We start from the raw sequence: 21,623 nt of genomic DNA on the forward strand, positions 1-21,623 counted from the left end.
CCTTATATAATCTTAGGTTAATTATTAATGAGGGATCACAAATAGATACTTCACAGGCATACAAAACGAAGGGATTTAAATTAAAACACAACAAGAAACTTGAGTCCCAACACCACATATGTTGATTAATTCACCACAATGATGAATAAAATTCATGTGCTCCACCACAATTTTTTCATCTCATCTCTAAGGAGTAAAGCTTTGTTTGTAGAAAACTCTTGTTTACCAGTTACTTTGTCTAGTACAAGCTCCCCAATTTTTTTCTAGATGCTACTAGTAGTGGTTTCTCTTGACACATTTAGGAGCACTGAATTGACAAAGAAAAGCCAAAGAAGGGTTTTTTATCTTTCTATCAAGAATAACCCAATCCTTAGCTTTTGTGACATATGTTTTTTTTGGAAACAACTACTAATAGATCTTTATTGACAAAGAAATTCTCTATCTCAAGCTTTCAAAGCTTAACATTTGTTCCATATAACTTTTCCAACTCCATTTTAGAAGTGATTGCCATATTTAGTTCCTAAATCATAGTAACAATTGTAAAACTCCCACTCAAGCAAGAATTAATATAAAAATAGAACTACATCTCCAATGGATCTAACATGCTGGTTAGGCTCTAATACTGAATGTAATGAAATGTGTACTAAATCCTACTTAACCTAACGAGGAGATCATACAAGTTTTATGATCTAGTTAAATTTTAGAAAAAGTGACATATTAATAACATTGAGATAAAATAAGCATATAAGAGAAGAAATAGATCATAAAACTTTGGATTTTTATTTTTGATGTATTGACTAAAGATAAGGGAGCTTGAAACACACAACTGATAACACATTTCAATCAAATGACCCTTATATAATCTTAGGTTAATTATTAATGAGGGATCACAAATAGATACTTCACAGGCATACAAAACGAAGGGATTTAAATTAAAACACAACAAGAAACTTGAGTCCCAACACCACATATGTTGATTAATTCACCACAATGATGAATAAAATTCATGTGCTCCACCACAATTTTTTCATCTCATCTCTAAGGAGTAAAGCTTTGTTTGTAGAAAACTCTTGTTTACCAGTTACTTTGTCTAGTACAAGCTCCCCAATTTTTTTCTAGATGCTACTAGTAGTGGTTTCTCTTGACACATTTAGGAGCACTGAATTGACAAAGAAAAGCCAAAGAAGGGTTTTTTATCTTTCTATCAAGAATAACCCAATCCTTAGCTTTTGTGACATATGTTTTTTTTGGAAACAACTACTAATAGATCTTTATTGACAAAGAAATTCTCTATCTCAAGCTTTCAAAGCTTAACATTTGTTCCATATAACTTTTCCAACTCCATTTTAGAAGTGATTGCCATATTTAGTTCCTAAATCATAGTAACAATTGTAAAACTCCCACTCAAGCAAGAATTAATATAAAAATAGAACTACATCTCCAATGGATCTAACATGCTGGTTAGGCTCTAATACTGAATGTAATGAAATGTGTACTAAATCCTACTTAACCTAACAAGGAGATCATACAAGTTTTATGATCTAGTTAAATTTTAGAAAAAATGACATATTCATAACATTTAGATAAAATAAGCATATAAGAGAAGAAATAGAAGAAAATAAAATAGTCACAAGATAATGTGACATCATATATACTTTAGGAAAACCTAGTCTCCAAAAGCATTTCACCTAATGCATTAATCAACAAAAAATGATACAATATACAATATCAATAATTATACTTACACTTGGCTATATATAAGTGGTCGAAGATTCTAATCATAATTCATCTAGTAACCTTTTATTCAATAACTTCTTAGACTTGTAATTAGACTAACTTGACATATGATAGAGAGTGTCAACAATGGAATGTCAAGATTTTATTCAAGTTGGACACCCTAAATTCTATTTGGGTAAATTATTTATAATATTACAAATATTAAATAATTGCACTTAGACTCGAGACTTTGCATGGTGACAACAACACTTAGTCATGTAGTTCTAACATCAAACATTGCAATGAAGAAACTCCACACATAAGGGTATATTTCTACATCCTTAAATAAGTGGAGTTTCCAAGCACTTGGTCACTCATAGAGAGTTGGGACACTCAACTAAATACAAGAAGATTTGCTAAACACATCAAAATTTGCATGGCCGGGTTTCTCTCCAAAACCTCCTAAACACTAGATGAAGGGTTTTAACCATGCACTTAACTAGGCTTACACCACTTTTAACCATACCTTTAGAAAAAAGATACATAAACACCCTCAATGACAAAAACAAATGACACTTAAAGAAAGACAATACCCTCAAAAAGATACTCATTTGCATTATACCCAAATAAAACATTTTTCACCTTGCACTCTTCAAAACACTTGAAAACAAAGAATTAATGATTCTAATCCAAAGCTTAACAAATTTAAGAAAAAGGAGAAGATAAATAAATACACTGGACTAGAGCCAACAAAGATTGAGGCCGAAGAAAAAATCACTAAACATCTATGCCCAATAGACAAAACAACAAAAACAAAGAAATTAAAATAATTATAAGCCCACGAGCAACCAAAGAGTGAGAAACATTTTTCTAATAGAAATATATATTTTTATTCTCACCGTTAATGCGACCACATACATCATTGATCAAATAAACAGGAGCAGTACAATTAAGCGATGTTTAAGCTCTACTAAAAGTAGTTATTTTTGAAGACTGTCTTGTAAAAAACATGGCGGAAAACGATTTAGATGCAGTAAGACTCCATTTTGTACCTTTAAAATATTCCTGACCATGTTACAGAAAATTTATAAACCCCCCCTTTCGTTGGACCGGAGCCAGAAAATTCCGGATTCTGGGAATTCGTGCGTTGAAAATTTTCTTCTCGGACAAGAAATTTCCACAAGTTGGGCTGCTAAACGAACATATTTAGCAGAAAAAATGTATATTTGGACCAGTTTAACGAATTGTTTGGCCGGATAATCCGTATCACCTAATCCTAATGCATAGGGACCATATCAATTATACGAGAACGAAATTACAAAAGAGTTAGTCTGTTAAGTAGTTATAGAGAAGAAGGGAACAGAAGAAACTGGTAAAATAGTAATGGTTACGTTTGGTATTTCCAAGATGGAAACAGTGTACGCCCGTTACACCTGTCAGCCGGCACTCCAAGTCCCAGAAAACGACATGAAGCAAAATTCCATGAAATAAAACGAAGGAAGTAAATAAAGAAAAAACTAGAGTCGAAGAAACCAGGGAATGAGAAGACGATAGAGCCTGCAATGGCAGGCAGGCGTGCAAAGGCGTTGGGACAGAGCGAGGCGTGATTCGAACCGGTGACCTCTTTGGATCTGCCGGATTTGTTCTGCAATACGAACAATACTGTTGCTGTCACGCCTCTTGTTGGAATGTAGGGCGGGAGGAGGCGAGTCTTTGCATTGCTTTGTTTCCTTTTGCCCATACATTGACTTCGCGGAACGCGCCAAATGAAAGAAAACGAAGTTCTGTTCTTGAGGCTCGGTGCTCCTCTTGCTTTACTTACTTGAGAAGAAGCAATGCGGGGGAAGTTAAGGGATTTGGTAGGGTTTTTACTTTGGCCCAGGGCTTGTTTCCAATTACAAACGGTTTTTCAGTAGATGGATTCGCACGCTACCCTGAGATCCCGATTCTTCTTTGTTAGCTTGCTTTTTTAGTCGTGTTGATCGTCCATGGATCTTTGAATGTATGTTTTGTTCTTCATTTTTTTAATTCGGCTCGATGGAGTAGAGGGTTTGCTTTGTACTGCAGAGCTTAGCATTTTCCGCAGCATGTTTTAGTTTGACGCGACAGGCGACAGGATTAGAACCCGGTACACCAAAGGAGTTAATAGTCAGAAGCAACATAATTAAGGCGGAGCTGTGCCAATGCAGTAAATACAAGATGGCAGCAAATTATTAAAGAATGCAATGTTGTAACATTATGCAGGGAGTTGCCAAAGAAAGATCTTAATAATTACTTTGAGGAATTTGAAAAAGAAGTGGTCCAGCAGCGGAAAGGATTTGTGGTTATTGTTTTAAAAATTATTGTTATTATGGGATCCGTGTGTGGAAAACCCCGAGGCAGGTCGGAGAGTCCTGCAGAGAAGAGGGGTTTGTCCTCTATCACCAGTCACTCACCGGCTGCCCGCCGGCTGGTGGTGCCTGCGGGAAGGGATGAAGTCATCGAGAGGGACGGCAGCGGGCAGGAGAGGGATCACAGGGCTAAGCATAAGGGTAAGGTCGGCAATGGTGCTGCCCCGGTTTCTCTGCTGGCAGATGATGGCGAAAAACAGCGGCATCAGCAGCAGCATCAACAGCAACAGCAGCAGCAACAGCAGCAGCATCGGCATCCACACCATCAGAGGCCGCCGGTGGATATTATTTCCAATACCAATTCGAACCTCAGGCTGGGGAATCCACCAAGACACACGGAAGGTGAACAGGTTGCTGCTGGATGGCCAGCATGGCTCACTGCTGTCGCAGGTGAAGCCATCAAGGGATGGATTCCTCGTCGGGCAGATTCATTTGAGAAGCTTGATAAGGTCAGTGGGGTTTCTCTCGTTTTGTATTTCCATTTCTTTTTTCTTTTTGCTCTTACCGTAACATAACCCTTGTTGCTTGATAGGAAATGCAATATCATACAAATCATGCCATGCAGCATTTGTCGAATCTCCCAAATAAAATCAGAGTTGTATCAGTTGTGAGGAGTTCAATGTCTACGTTGTTATTGGAAATAGATATAATTAGAATTGTCTTATTTAGAGTTGATTAAGTTTAAATGTCCGCATCACTCTAAATACATGCAAATATTGTTTAAATAAGGAAAACTAGCAATGTTTTTGCTGGATGCTCTAGAAACACTCCCTAAGGTGCTGCCCTTTGCCTTATCAATAATTAACTATATCAGGTTTTCATAGTTTAGTTTGCGGAGATCACCATTCAGGAAGTCAAATCATACCAAAAGTGCTACATTCCCTGCAAGTCCATGCAGACTTCGTGTACAGAAGCAACTTATCTTTGCTCATTTGGATGCTTCCAGAAAACACATTCTGGGTTGCACCGTGCATTAAGGAGTTGCCAAAGGAAAGATATTTGCATTGCTACAAGTCCTAAAGATTTTGTTGATATTTAGGAAAATTTGCGATTCTCTTGTTTGGGTGCTTCAATTAATATTGGCAAAAAAAAGGAACACATCTAATGAGGTTTCTCTTTCTGCAATCCATATGGGTTCAAACTAGGGGTAACCAACATTTCTAGCTTGCAACATTTGTTTTCATTAGCAATATTTATGTTTTGGGGTCATATATGCTTAATGCAATTCCATTTCAGTAAGCATTTTTGACGAAAAATATTATGTAGAAATTACTGAGGATGAACATTAAATTTTGTCTATATTATGAGATTTGTTAATAATTTTGGGTGTTCTGTCTAATAATTAGTGGGCTGGGAAATTTGATTTCATTGCAACTTCTATACAGTTCGTTGCATCATGGTAAGACTCTTTATAAAAAGGGGATTCTATCACCTTGGGAAGGTCAGAGGTTTTCACTATTAACACCCAGGTGTTTGGCTTGTTGAGAATATGGTGTATGGACCTCTATTTCTTTGTTGAGTGTCAAATTTATGCATTACAAGAAGGGTGGGTAACCTTTGTTTTCCTTTATTTTTAGCCTAAATCTCAAGCCTTCAGCATATATGTCTGTACACTGAACCTTGTGATTAGAGTCTATTAAAGTTGCAGAATAGGTCACTGACACCCATCCTTGTTTCAACCATGAAAACTGTAGTTTTTCTCCAATACAATTTTATTTTATCGATCATCCATAGCAGTAATTAGGTTGCACTTTCTAGATAGAAGTAAGAGATCTGACAGAATTGAGCACATTCTGTCAGGGATGCTCCATGGTTTTATAAAATGAGTTCGTCCCTTATCTTGGAAATTCAGGGGGAAAGACAAAAAATGTGGAGCACAGGAATTCACAGATTTAATCTGAACTGAAGCCAAATTTTTTTGTCTCAGATGAAATAAGTAAAGCTTTTATATGGCTTACATTATATGCTATACTGTGTCCATGGCATATAAAATTTATTTAGCTATAATCGTCCCTTATCTTGGAATTCAGGGGGAAAGACAAAAATTGTGGAGCACAGTAATTCACAGATTTAATCTGAACTGAAGCCAATTTTTTTTGTCTCAGATGAAATAAGTAAAGCTTTTATATGGCTTACATTATATGCTATACTGTGTCCATGGCATATAAAATTTATTTAGCTATAAACAATTGATATGAAAGCCACATTATTCAGCAGCTCCAACTCTATTAAAGTTTGAGCTTTTAGATAATGTTCAAATGAGTTTTTGAATGAGAAGGCTGCCACTTAGTGTCTTAAATATTTTTGGGCCATAATTAGTCCAAAACATGTCTTAGTTGTAACAACAAGAACCCATAGAGTGCAGAAATTTGAATTTGAAGTTTATATTTCCACTTTAGGAAGATGGTAGCTTAGGGCTATCAACTGTACATATAGTTCTAATCTTCAAATTAAAACAAGTTTTATTGATGGACTTTTTTTTCTTTTGCAGATCGGACAAGGAACTTACAGCAATGTGTATAAGGCACGTGATCTCGACACTGGAAAAATTGTTGCGCTAAAGAAGGTGCGGTTTGACAATTTGGAGCCTGAAAGTGTGCGCTTTATGGCAAGAGAGATACAGGTTTTACGTAGACTTGATCATCCAAACGTGGTGAAGTTGGAGGGATTGGTTACTTCACGAATGTCCTGCAGTTTATATCTTGTATTTGAATACATGGAACATGATCTTGCTGGTCTTGCTGCGTGCCCAGGAATTAAGTTCACTGAACCGCAGGTTATTAAATGCTTCTCAAATTGATTGGCATTCATATAGGGCTTTTGAGATGATCTCCATTTGTCACTACTTGTGTATAATGCTGTTCCTATCTGATTATCTTCAAATATATTTTTGTGTTGCCATTTTATATTGTAACATTTTTCTGACTGTGCCTCAAGTGGCTGGCCAAGGCAGAAATTTCATTCCTTTACAACGGACATATAGGCGTGGCATTTTGGCTATTTTCTTGGCTTTCTTGTAGTATTGTTGGTTGTAAACAGGGACCAGAACCCTGAACTATTTGTATCCTTCAAGTGAACTTGGAACTAACTGGGTTTTAACAGGTGAAATGCTATATGCAACAATTGCTCCGTGGACTTGATCACTGCCATGGCCGTGGTGTACTACATCGTGATATCAAGGGTTCAAATCTTTTAATTGACAATGGGGGTGTTCTAAAGATAGCTGATTTTGGATTGGCTACTTTCTTTCACCCTGATCAAAGGCAGCCCTTGACAAGCCGTGTGGTAACACTTTGGTATCGGCCTCCAGAACTTTTACTTGGCGCCACTGAATATGGAGTTGCTGTGGACTTATGGAGCACAGGTTGCATACTTGCAGAGCTGCTTGCTGGAAAACCTATAATGCCAGGGAGAACAGAGGTATTTTATCTTTCTCATTTGATTATGGTATGTGGTTTCTTGTTGGGCTGGTTTTGAATAAAATTTGCAATGGATGACATACTTTATTAAACTGGGAAAGAAACATCAATGCCATTTTTTTATTCATCCAGCCTTTGCTAATTTATTTCTCAGAAGGTGCTTTTCAGGTTACTTTCATATTTCTAGTTCTTTTTGTTTTTGAGGCCTTGAGGTGCCCTTTTAGATGTCTGAATATTCCTATTTTCTCTGTTGTTCGTTTATTTTCATGTGGTCAGAATGATGTTTTACTTATAAGTCTGTCATTCACCATTTTGGAGATGTTCTGACCATAGTTATGATAGAAACATATGTCATTTGATATTTGTCATATTTTTAAATGCAATATAAAGAAGGAACCTGCAAAAAGATTAACTTCATCTTTTTTGTTCACATGGCAATTACGTCTATCTATCTCAAATAAAAACAATGTACATTAGGCATTGACAAAAGACCTTTATTAAATGGTATGACTAATGTTAAATAAATAAAAATGATATATATTGTTCCTTGATAATTGGGTGATTGATAATCATAAGAAAAAATTGAAGACAATGACAAAACTTTTTGGATTGCCTCTCTCTCTCTCTCTCTCTCTCTCTCTCTCTCTCTCTCTCTCTCTCTCTCTCTCTCTCTCTCTCTCTCTCTTTCTCCTAGATCAATACAGCTGAATTTTGTTGTAGTGACAAAAGGAGAAAATGGGGCCAACTAATAATGGAGGAGTGTTTCAGGATGAATGGTCTGAATTTAAATTGTTTTTGCCATTGGTCCTGGAAAAGATTCTAGGTTGTGATCTACAAAGGATGGAGGAGTTTGGTGGCCAAAGGTGACTCGGATTTTAAGAAATGCAATGAACTTTGAAAAGCTGTCATGATCGTGATTGGGACAATTGCTAAAGAAGCTTTATGGCACATCAAGAAGATGGACAATGTAGTTTATCAACATTTATGTGAGATTCTCTGACAAGGCTGCTGACGTCTTGAACCTAAGCTCCCTAGGAATGCGGGGAATGGGTAGGAAATGTCCCAACCCTGTCCCTGAAATTTCAGAAAAGTAAGAAACATTCTGGGTATTTGGTTTTCTTTTAGGAAATGCCTGGTTACATTAGGGGACAGTTGGGGGATGTGTGATAGCATCAATAAGGCAAGGACTATGAAATCAGCATCCTAAAAATTATCTTTTGATGTGTGTTCCTTCCTCTTTCAACAGCCCTCAAACCTGTCATATGAAAAATAACTAAATAAGTTATTTATTTACATTTAATGGTGAAGGTTGATGATTCATCCCTGCTGTATGGAGTCAAAGGAGTGACTGAAAACATTTCCGGGCCATAAGGGATGGGCAACACCTGGGCTTTAGGGGACAGGCATGTTTTCAGTCACTTTTTTTTGACTCCATTCAGTTGCGATGGAACATCAGCTGGCCCCCACAGACCAGGCGTGTTTTTAGTCTCTTTTTTGACTCCATGCAGCTGTTATAAACCAACAACTTTGACCATTAAACATAAGTAGATACCTTGTTTTTCATATCAGAGGTTTGAAGGCTCTTGTAAGAGGGAGGAACACACATCAAAACAATTTTAGGATTGGAGTGGGTGGGAGGATGGAAATTGTAGGTCGAGGGAGGGGGAGTGGGGCAGGAAGGAATTATAGGCATGTTAATAAATACCTTTTGCTCTCACAGGTCTGTATAGTACTGCTAGGATATGGAATCCCCTTAATCGGATTTAGTAGCAGGATTGTTGTTGCTTTTTGAAGGCCTTTTGCAAGCATAGTGTTGATGTAAGAGAGAGTTAAACCCTAGAATGTAGTTTTCATGTTATTGACATCTCAGTCCATACAGGTGATATCACATTCCATGTGGTACATCTAGGCTAGGTTACCGGGTTCGCCTCTGGGCCCCCCTGGTACGGGACCTGGTTTGACCGGGTCCGTGGTACGGGTCTGGTTCGAACTGGGTTCGACTAGGGTTCGAAGAACTCGGAGGTGGTTCGACCCTGGTCGAACCCAGTCGAACCCAGTCGAACCTGGGCGGACCCAGGTCGAACCCGGGCGGCTGGGCGGCCCGTAAAGTCCAAAAATATGGCAAATTTAATTTTTTTTTGAATTTTGCCTTCTAAAAAGTGAAAGTTATAACCTAAAAGTGACTTCTAAAACATTTTATTCACTCATTTCACCTCATTTGTGTTGCAAACAAAAGTTTTATGAGAGCAGGTTGTAGAAAGGGTGAACAAAATTTGGCTTCCAAGATCAAAGAGGAGGAGTTGAAGACTGATACTTGAATGTTTTGTCATTTTGATATTAAACTTGATGTATATGATGCTATTATGGTATGATTTTGATGCTATGATTACAAGTTTATGTTTGTTTTGTTGTTTATATGATGCTATGTGACATGCAAATTTTAATTCATGCTTATAGGCTTCACAAATATCAAAAAAAAAATATATATATATAAAATTTACATGTTTTTGTACTAACGAACCCAAACCCCTTTTCAAAATTTTGCCGTACCGGCGTACTGGGTTCTTTGAACCCGAACCGGTAACTTAGCATCTAGGTAATGGAGAATATGCAAAGGAGTTGATTGTAGGTCCAACACAGCTATACTAATTTTCTACAGCAGCAAGTGTATCTGCAATAAACGATCATAAATGTAGGAAACAAGTGAGTAATTACTAATTTCAAATAACAGATTTTAGGGTCAGTTTAATATTGAAAATTAAAAATATATGTCAAAAGTGAACTTCAAAGTGTTCATGCCATCAGTCTGTACACCTGCTGTCATTTTTATATTAACAGAGTTTAGGTTCAGTTAAGAGGTAAAAATACACGTCAAAAGAAAACTTCTGGATGCTCATGTCATCAGTCTGTACAACTGCTATCACAGGGCTGTACAATACAGCTTGGAGAGGGAAAACCTTATTTTGATCAAGTTTGGTGTCAGGACTGTTGCAGCTATATGAGGTTCTTTTCCTGACAAAAGCGCTCATGTAAGAGAGAATTAAACACTAGATGACATATTTTATGTGACTGACATCATCAGCCTATGTATTTGATGTCACATCCATGTATGAACAACTAGAGCAAGTAAATTGTCAATATTATATGCTGAAGGATGATGGTTCATCCCAGCTGTATGGAGTCGAAATTGCAGTGTTACCAGATGCTGATTAGGGTCAGCTGCATATTTTCCGTGTTTTTTATAATTTTGCTGTTGAAACTTGCAGACTTTGGGCATTTTGTTGTAATTTTTAATGGGCACATTGACAATGGAAGCAATTAAAATTTGACAAGTCAAGTCTAATGTCTATGATGAATGCCTTATCAATGTTGTCTATGAATATTTTAAATTTTCTTATATTTTAAAAATCCCCTTATTTTTTTAATAGCCATCCTCTGCTACCCCCTAAAAAGTGGCCTCCCAAAAAACCCATTCTTTAAACATGCCCCGGTGTCCCCTACTGTCTTTGTCTTAGAAACTTGCGGGAGCATAGTTTTGAACAGAAGTGAGTTACCAATCATTTTTTGAAAGGCTAAATTCCAGATGGTATTCTAGACTTTGTGAATTGTGATGCTAGGCATCATTATGTTACTAACACATCCCTTAACTAACCCCTTCTCCGTACCTTACACTATCATCTATGATTACACAGTAATGGTTCTTGAGTGTTAGCTTTTAATATAGAATTAAAATCCAATGGAAGCCCACATATCGGTAACTAAGCTCAATGAAGGGTCATATTTTTGTTTATTTACTCATCTTTTCTTTAGACTTTTTTAACCGTGGGTAAAAGGAGAAGGTGATATTGGGCAAGAATAGAATTTGGGCGTGAAGATGGCAATAGATGATAGCAAGCTTTTTGATAATGAATTCTTCATCAGTTTACCGCTTCTTAGATTCAAGCCCCTGTAATTTGTTGATATGACCTTCTTTATATCATCAGCTGAGTATGCATTTGAGATTTTCAGGGGAAGATATGCTCTATCTGCATTTACTGAGTGATAGACATTTGAAAATCTGATTGAGGAAGTAATAGTTAGTTTACTTTTAAAATAGAATAATGTAGATTTGGAAACTATTCTCTGTGTTTTCTATGATTCATTGTTTGCATGGTTAGCCCATGTGTTATTGAGAATTTGAAATGGAATGCAATGTAGTCTTTACTCTGGTTAATGCTAACCTTTGTGGTAATGAGATTTTCTTGCCCTTAGTACACTCAAATGAATGCTTAGGTGGTAAAAGGGAAGGAATCTATAAATTGCAACTATTGTAGGGAATCGTGCCACCACCAACTTTATATCTCTTCTTGTAAGAGCTACAAGAGGGTAGAAAATTGTATGGTGAATGGAGGTCCAAATCAAGGGAAAAGGGCTGAATGGTGAAAATCTTTTGAGTTAGCTTTGTACAATTCTTAGAAAGATTAATTATGAGGCTTTGAGGTGTTGGCTTCTAGATTGTGTGAAAGTTGGAAAAGATGTTGATGCTCAGGATATTGTAATGGCCCAATTTCTGGTGAGCTAGATGATGAAAGATCTGGGAACAACATATGTCTGAACTCTGAAGGAACACTTATGACGTGCATGATATTTCTTCCACTATAATGATGGCCATAGTTGGGACATCATACCAGCTTAACAGGAATTTGACTCTAGTGGATGCAAAATTTAAGATCGATCACAATGGAACTAGATACCTTGTGAAGGAAAACAGATGCAGATTGGGCCACATGCATGCTTGTCTTTGTATTTTGAATGCTCATGGTGTTGCTGTTAGAAGAAGCTGGTCATATGGATGCTATTATTATATATAATGGCATGAGTATTTTAGTACAAATAGCTTGTCCTTTTGACTGTGTAAAGACTAATGATGTAATCCCAGACCTGTAACTTCAAAACATGATATGATCTGAACTTCCATTGTACTATAGCAGCCCCTTTTTGTGTAACCTAGTGAAGATCCACAATAGATAAGCTGAAGTTTCTTCATATGTAGTCAATGTGCGTTTCCTTTCTTGCATTAATAATAAAGGAAGTTATGCGATGTGAGGGGTGGAAAGGAGAGGGAATCATAGGCAAAGTTTGCTGCTTTCCATTTTCAGTTTTTATGACGATCTAATTGCAGTAAGATTCCTATTCCCGCCTGTGAACATACAGGAGGAGAGTGGGAGAATAGAATAGAAGGAAGTGATTTGCAGTTTGCAATTGTCTAGATGGATGTCTGTATGTTGCTGTCTTCTGTGCATTTTCAGTCAAAAAAGTGGAATTGGCTCTAGTTCATTTGAAAATTGAATGTGCTCCTGAGAGTAAAGATGGAAAGATGAAGAATTAAAAATGAATGAAGATCTCTCTGGTGCTTTGATTTTTTTGTGCTCTTCATTTGATGATACCACGTAACCACAGGGATCCTGGTCTATTTCCTTTTCTGCATTCTATGGTAATATCATATTACACTTATGTAAGGTGTTGTGATGAGTGACTGCTCTTCACTCTGTTTTTGTTATTCTTGGGTCACTATCCTTGGGTAATGTTAGAAAAACAAATATATTATGCTTGACACAACAAGCATTTATTAAAAATTTAAATTATAAATTGTGCTCTCCATTTGTATTTTTAGGTGGAAGAAATAGTTTTTTCAACTGAAATCTCCGTGCAACTATATTCACATCATGTATTTTGTGGCTCTGGTTGTGGCATTGGTTGTAACATATAGGAAGTCCAAGCCATGAGTGAATCTGTTTTTTAATCTATTTTGCATATTTCTCTTAAAACTCTTTCTTTCTGCATATTGCTTTTTTTCTTCTTGCTAGTTTCTTGATTCTAAATTCCATTTTCTTATAGCCAGGGATAGTTATCTCAAGATTATTGGTGCTCTGCTTAGCTTCTTAGTTGATATTATTTCTTCTTAATGAACTCTTTTTAGCATAGAAAATGTAGAGTTATTTCATCCACGTTAGTGAAATTCCTCCAAAACTTTTGCATCCATGTCTGGTTATAACCAATTTAATTATCTGTTGATTTTTTCTTTAATTTTTTATTCTTTTGTCGGTATCCCTAATTTTATATTCTCTGACTATCAGGTGGAACAGCTGCACAAAATCTTTAAGCTGTGTGGTTCGCCATCAGAAGATTATTGGAGAAAGTCAAAGTTGCCACATGCAACCATCTTCAAGCCACAACAACCTTACAAGCGTTGTGTTGCAGAGAACTTTAAAGATTTCCCAGCGTCGGCTTTGGCTCTGATGGATGTTCTTCTTGCTATAGAACCTGCTGATCGTGGAACTGCAGCTGCAGCTCTAAAGAGTGATGTAAGTTTTTCATTTTACACATTCTATTTTCTTTATCATTGTACCTTAGCTGCTTGAATTTAAGAGAACTGAATGCTCAACTTTATGCATAATGAAGAAGTTTCCAGATTAATATGAGATTGTTGGAGACTATCAACATAAATTATTTGTGACCGGTTCTAGTTATCTGTATTTTCATATAACCTTCAGGACATTTGTGTTATTGCATTATTATAATTTTTCACTCATCACAGCTGTGTCCATTTAGTATTAGTTCCTTCAAACTGTTGACTTACTAATAGACACTGCTTTGTGACTCAAATTTTGTGTAAATACTTGTTTGGGATACTTGAAATTATTTTGAATGAAAAATACTTACCTCTTCTCTTTGTTAAACTCATTTACCATTGTATTCTAAATAACTGTTTGGAAATTGACTTTCACCCTTCTATATTTACAGAAGGAAGGAAACATGATTTCCTACATGCATCTGGCCCTTCACTCAGATATTCTGCTGGAAGTCTGCTTCTATCCATTTCTTTTTTAATTTTTTAACACTACCTCTTGCATCCACCCCTTTTTTCTCACGGGGCACTACTTGAAAGGAATGGTTGATTCCAGAGGTATAGGTATCCGCTTGTTGAGATTCAGTGAGTCTTGGTCTAGGTAGACTCATGGATCTGAGTAATAGTCAGGCATGGCAAGTTTGTAGCCTTAACTTGCAGTCTTGGCTGAGACTGACAACTGAGACTTTTGAGGCTGCTACTTAATGGTTGCAACAGTCCTTTCAATGAAAAATTCTTTCCTGTTCTTTTTGTCTCTTCATGAAATTCATTTATCTTGTAAAATATTATTTTAAAAAACTGTCAGCAAATAGACTTTTACTATTCTATATATTACAAGAGGAAGGAAACACAATTGGAGATTGGATCATGCTTCTGTTTAGATGCATATTCACTCAGATATTCTACTGTGAAGTCTTCTTGTGTCCATCTCATTTTAAATACTTTACCTCCCTCTCAAATCCATCCTGCATTCTCAGAGGGGTTCTACTTGAAAAGAAAGTTTGATTTTAGAGCTATAGGTATCCATGTTCAATACAGGTTTGGTGAGTTTGCAGCCTAAAATCAGTCTCAGCGGAGTCTGACAGCTGAGTTTTTTGTCTGCAAAAAAGACAGAAAATCCACCTGCAATAATTTTTTTTTTTTTCATAAATTTTACAATTTTTGAATATGCCAAGTTTTGGCAGAATTTTTTCACTGATTGCTGAGTTTTTATCAGTCTTACAATGAAGGGTCTATGCTCAGACATTTCCCAACAATTAACAACCTTTTATATACTATTGAATTATAATGCATATTTCTAGGAGACATTATTCTTCTACATTAAATTGTACATACAATGTGTGGTTTACTAATTTATGCCAAAATCTATTGAAACTTTCATTTTTATCTGTTCTTCCCCATGTCTTTGTTTTCAGTGTCTCTACTGTTTTTTCTCCTTTTCTTGCATTTTTTGTTGTCCTATGTCATTCTGGTCCATTGATCTCATTCATTGAGTACTTTAAGGCCTGAAAGGACATAAATGCGTTCAACTTATTAATTTTGAATGCATCTCCAACATATTCTGAGGATGTTTGGGATGTACTTCGATTGTAGTGTATGTTTTCTTCTGATCGAGGATGGCCATTCAACAGACCCTTCCCTACTCACCTTTCTAAAAGGATAAATTTGTATAAATTTAAAAAATTAGAAAATATGGATATCTCATTTCCAGTATAAAGTAAACTAACCCCATAATAAACCTTAGTCCTCACCAGTGGAATTGAAATTGACATTGGCCATGGATTGAATAAAAAGGATCAACATTAAATGTAGAAATATTTGATGCACAATCAGTGTCCTACTGCGAAAGATTGGTGCAAATTGATGTAAAACAAAACAAAGTATCTAGAGGTACAACTAATGGGCAAGAACTAATGGCTAATAGCATAGTTGGTTGTCTTGAATCTTGATTATTAAAATGACCCATATGTGATTAGTAAACTCGGCAAAAACATGGCAAAAACTTGGCAACTTAGAAAGTACTAAAAATTAAAGTTTCTTAAAGAAACATAAACAAAATGTATTAAATTAAATATTGATATTTTGAAAGAGAGAATGCATGGTTTTATGGTAAAATGTGTGTAAAACACATTTTAACTAGTCTTTACCTGTGTCAACATATTTACCAGTGTTTTTCCTATGTATGTAAAAACGCGAGAGTTGAACTTCTAAAAACTCACCCAGCAGAAAGAAAATAGAGTACTCGGCAACTGGAGAGTACTCGCAGAGTTTGCAAACCATGATGTAAAGTACATACGTACTTTTGTAAAAAAGTAGTTTACTGTGGTGCATTAGAAATCATTTTGTATACCAGTTAATGTTTAGACACCACCATCTAGTATGTTGTAGGAGCCACATCATTGTTGGTCATAGTGTTTAGAATAATGTATTCTATAAATTTTCTAGAAGCCTTCTTTTACACTATATGAGGAGTTTGTAGTAATGCAAGAGCATCCAAATATTAATATGTTATTTGCGTTGGGATTATCTTGGCTAGGGTGTTTGCTCTCTTGAGCATGTTATAGATGTTGAGTTCTAAATAGAATTGCTTCTCCTAGAGTGTGCCATAGCTAAGAGGCCGAAATTGTTGAGATCTTCTTGAAGTGTGAGTGGCTGTTTTGAATTTTCGATGGTTGAACTAAAATATGTATTTAAACTATTTTTGAACAAATTGAATTAAAACTTTTGACATTTCATGAAAATAACAGAACTATCTTGAGTTTACTAACCAATTTGAATCATTGCATTTGATCAAGTTATAATAATTTATTATTTAAATTACATTTGCTTATAGCAAATTGTTTACAGGGAACTAGAAAAATCAATCATATTAAATGCATGAGAAATATCAATGTGACTCTACTAGCTCGAAAACATTATTCTTTCTGATTTTTATGCTTGAAGATAAGTAGTGTTACAATTACATTGTGCTTTAGAGCATCCCAAGCACTTTGAGCATTGTCCTTGATGTTTTCCACCTTGTCAACTGTAATGTCACTGGCCAAAACAGTGATGCAAATCCAATTCTTAACGTTCCACAAATACTTGGTATTTGAATAACAACACTATTGACCCTAGCATTTACTCGGATCTTAGACAACTCATTAAATTATTGTTTATGCATCAGCAATAAGATTAGAATTCAAACAGCAAGTGACAAAAATAACTCCCAATCTTCTTATTACAATGAACAACCAATAACAGGCACAAATCTTGATCTCTTCCTTATAACAATAATAGTTGCATTACATTAAAATAGTTCTGCAATATCTGTAACTACAACAGCAATTCATATCAACATGGCAAACTGGATCAATAAAATGCGGTTGGAATCTGCAAAGAAGCTCAAATAGTATGAGATAATTCTCTGAAATCACTAGGGTTTTCGTCCTAGGATTCCCACGATCAGACACAAGTGCTCAAAATGGATTCTGAAAGGAATTTGATTAAGTGTAGATGGTGATCTGGATGAAAACATTCACTCTTTTATATCCTCCACAACAAAACAGGTTGGCACCATGTACACTAGCACCTTCATTTTTTTTGGATGGAAATAAGTGGATTACATAGATGTCAGTATCTTTGCCTTTTTATAGCAGATAACAACAATTTGAGTAAGCATACATCTAAACCAGAAGTTGTCCTTGGACTGAGCAGTCACATGCAAGGGGATCCCTTCCATCAAAGTCATCCAGCTATCAAACTTGGCCTAAGAACACCTTACGGGGCTTGAACCTTGGTGGATAGCTTTTTTAATCACATACTGTCATCCTCACTAATTGTATGCTCAACCAATTGAGCTACAATCCTTGAGCTGCAACTTCAATTTTAAACAGTGATCATGGGTGGGAAAGATTCCACTTTAAAAGTGATGGCGCCAAAAATAGACTATTAGAAACAATACAACACATGCTGGGAAGTTAGGAGGGTAACAAAAACATAGGAAAAAATATCAAGGATCAGAGTCAGCCACAAGACTCAAACTATAGGATGAGGCGTTGGGGGTCAACCAACGGGCATGTCAATAAGGGCAAGTCCAGAAGATGTCTGACAAATACAATGGTGAGGCAGGCGATGGATGGAAGGCATGATGAGATGGATTAGTCTGAAGCTCTGACTGTAAGAAGGGAAGACCGAAGGTGGAAGAAAGGCATGCTCAGGAAGGGAAAACACATTGCAGACGAAAACAAGGAAGACGCAAGTACAGAGCTAATATGTACAAATTTAGATTGACTGGAGATGGGGCATTACATCAATATCTTTTTTTTCCATTGTTGTTTTATCAGTCAATCCCTCAATGATAGCTTTTGACACCCACAAATGGAACTCCTTTGTCTCTTTCCCAGTGAATCTAATTTCGTCAACCAATGGTTGGTTTCTAATTGTAGACATGGGGACTTCTCTCCTTTCTTGTTGATTTTTAAATCACTGATTTTTCTCTTTCCCTTATTGGAGGCAGCCTTATCTTTCTCATGGACAAAATCCTCAGTCAACTTCCTGTGTGGCCCCTTCGCTTCCCCCTTTTTGATGGCGACATTCCATAATATACTTATCCCCCTTAATGCTGGGTTTTTGAATTCCAAAGGAGGCAACTGGGTGGGAATATCTCATAATAACTATCCCCTTTGAAGCTGGGTTTTTGAAATATTTCATATTAACTATTCCCTTTGAAGCTGAGTTTTTGAATTGCTTACTTCTTAATCTTCAAGGAGGGCCTGCTGCTCCTGTCTCTGTTTAATTGTCTTCATATTCTTGAGTTTCTCCTATTTTGACTGCCTCTCCATACTGCATGTTCTTACTTTTCCTGTAGCATTGAACTTCAACTTTTGAAGGAAAAGATACCACTTGTTTGAATTTACAGAACTGGAAATGATAAATAACTTTTTTCTCACCATGGGCACATTCAATACCACAATATCCTCTGTAGACCCCTCCCTTCTCTGTTTCTACAAATCACATTGGTTTGTGTATTACCATTGCTTTTTTCCTATGGTATTTTTTTCAGGCGTCCCCGTCCCGGGGACAGGGGACTTCTAGGGGAGGTCCCCATAAATTCTGCATATCGATAGTGAATTTTGACAATGAATTCTATAAGCAATTTGACTTTGACTCTCAATTTAACACAAATTTGGCATAAGAACTCTGCTAGTTCTTATATGTTAAGGTTCTATAATGTATATGTGCATGCTTTATCCATGTTTTCATATGAATATTTTAAATTTCCCTATATATTTTAATTTTCCCTATTTTATATAGCCGTACCCTTTGCCGCCCCCTAGCCGTCCCCAAAATTGGCAAAAAAAAATTACCGTCCCGGAAACGCATGCCCCCGTCCCCTGCCGTCCCCGTCCCGGAAACTCGGGGTAACATAGCTTTTTTCTTGACTATGATCATCTTGAGTGTCTCAGATTCTTTTACTCTTTGTTGTAGACTCCATAAATAGCAGCAGATAAGAAAAATTGGAACAATGAAAAGACAACAGACACACAGTTGACAGAAGATTGAACTACAGAACCATCACCACATCCATGACTGATGCCACCTACTAGAAGCTAAGAAAGTAGTTTATAAAGAGCAAGGGTGCTCCATCAAGCAACAAGAAACTTGTCCAGATAGAGGCTTCTGTTTTCTGGTGGATCTTGGTAACTGCATGCAACAAGTAGAAGTGCTCCAAGTGTGCCTACAAACATCTCTTGTCGCAATCTACAGTGCTAAAGAGCATTCAAGATCCTGATAGACCCTCTGTTTTGTTGCCAAAACTAGACTAGAAACCAAATTGTTTCCTTAATGACTCTCTTCAATTTCATAAAAGCTGCAACTGTTTGTTGTACTGCTGTAAGTGAACTGGAACAGAAAACTCAAAACACAATCCAGATAATCCTTATATCTGCAATGGTCTGCTTCAGTCCTCTCCTGCCGATATACATCCCAGGCCAACCATAAGGGTGCAAAATTGTAAAATAAAACCACCTTATTAAACTTTAAACTTGCTACAAAAAACAATAAGATATGGAGCAAAGGAAATAAAGGATCCCCACCATGATGCCTGCTCAATTGAAAACTTGAAACTTGTCCTGAACATTAAAAATTTGAAAAACTTAATAACTCCTCCATAAATATTTGCTTCTTTTCTGATGAATAAAAAATGTAGAAGCTGAAACCACTCATGACTCCTATAAGCTGCTAAGTTTTAGGTGATCAGGCAAAAGTGCCACACATGTTGATTAGCTACCGTAGTCTTCTTTCTTTATCTACAATTTTCTGAAGCTGATCACAGAGAATGGTAACTTCCTTTAATCCTTTTAAAGCTATTTCTTTCTACAGCCGCTCTATTAGCCAGCCAATCTGCCACTCTATTCTTTTCTTGAAAGCAGGGGAGAAAACTTATTTGTCGCTTCATTGATAAACCCCTTAATGCCATTGAACCTTATTTATGACTTCAAATGAACTAGAGTCCTCATCTATCACAATTATTAGAAAATCTGAATCAATAGCCAGCAGAAAACCTATTACCAAGCCCTCAGGCTCCACCAGATTGTTGGAGGTACAGCCCATGGGGGTTGCCTTGAACTTGATTACCTTTTCTTCACAGTTCTGGCTAACACAACCTGCTCTAGAGGATCCTGGGTTAGCTTCAGATGCACTTTCAAACTTCACCTTCTAGCTATTTTTTTTTCAGAGGAAGCCAGTTCACTATCCTCTTAAGGTATACGTTCCACCGAGTTTCCGGGATGGGAGGACATATTTCAGGGATGGGAATTTTTGAGGCTATTTTTTGGGATGTCAAGGGATGACAAAGGGTATGGCGATATACAAATATATATACATCATAGAATCATTCATCATATTGACATATACATTATAGAATCCTTAAAACACAACAATCTTCATGTTATCAAACATTGGATGCATTCTTGTGAATAGTTAGTCTGTATGCATTCATTGAAACCCCAATAAATTGCTCAAAGCATGTATTGTTTACAGTGTCAGACTTGAGGAAATGTCCCTGAGTTGTCCCTGTCCCCGAGATGTCCCTGGTACGGGGACATGGACAGAAAACCTCAGGGACGTGTGCCCATGTATCATAGCTGAAAATGGGTCATTGCTGATGTAGAATTAGGGGCCTTAATGTAGCATTCCATAAGCCCCAATTCCTACTGTCAAACAGGTTCAGGTCCTCTTTTATCCTCATCTTATAGTTATGCATAATCTCCTTCAGGGTTATTTCTACCTCATTTTAGATCTGCTCTGCGATCTATATTTGCTTTGGAAGATCCATCTATTTCTTTTGGCCACACTTTCCAACACCATTGCCAGCATAAAGTTTCAAAGCATCGTAATATGTTATGAATTTGACTTTATACATCCGCTCAATAAGTTACGCAAGCCTGCACTGAAAGTACTTACTAATGTTAGAGTTGTTTACCAAACCTAGCCACACCTTATTTGTGAAGGAAAGACTTAGAAGGATGTGATATGACCTCGTCTTTACAACATAGCTCACATTTGAGAGATCCTGAAAATTCCTCTTTTCAATTGATTTGTGATAATTGACCTCCTCTTTACAACAAGGCTCACATTTGAGAGATCCTAAAAATCCCTCCTTTCAATTGATTTCCTGTCAAAATCCTGTCTTGTACCATATCTTCCAAGTTCCAACAACAATATAAC

General features: G+C 36.5%; 1 protein-coding gene across 1 annotated transcript in view; it reads left to right on the forward strand.

The window, feature by feature from the left end:
* The first annotated feature begins 2,783 nt into the window (after positions 1-2,783).
* LOC131038324 (probable serine/threonine-protein kinase At1g54610) overlaps positions 2,784-21,623 on the forward strand; it is a 37,121-nt gene continuing 18,281 nt past the window's right edge. The window contains exons 1-4 of the mRNA XM_057970707.2: positions 2,784-4,555; positions 6,598-6,882; positions 7,209-7,526; positions 13,642-13,869. Of these exons, the coding sequence (XP_057826690.1) occupies positions 4,067-4,555; positions 6,598-6,882; positions 7,209-7,526; positions 13,642-13,869 (1,320 nt within the window). The 5' untranslated portion in view covers positions 2,784-4,066. The remainder of the gene's footprint in view (positions 4,556-6,597; positions 6,883-7,208; positions 7,527-13,641; positions 13,870-21,623) is intronic.

This window comes from Cryptomeria japonica, chromosome 6 (assembly GCF_030272615.1).
Source record: "Cryptomeria japonica chromosome 6, Sugi_1.0, whole genome shotgun sequence".
NCBI classification, from domain to species: Eukaryota; Viridiplantae; Streptophyta; class Pinopsida; order Cupressales; family Cupressaceae; genus Cryptomeria; species Cryptomeria japonica.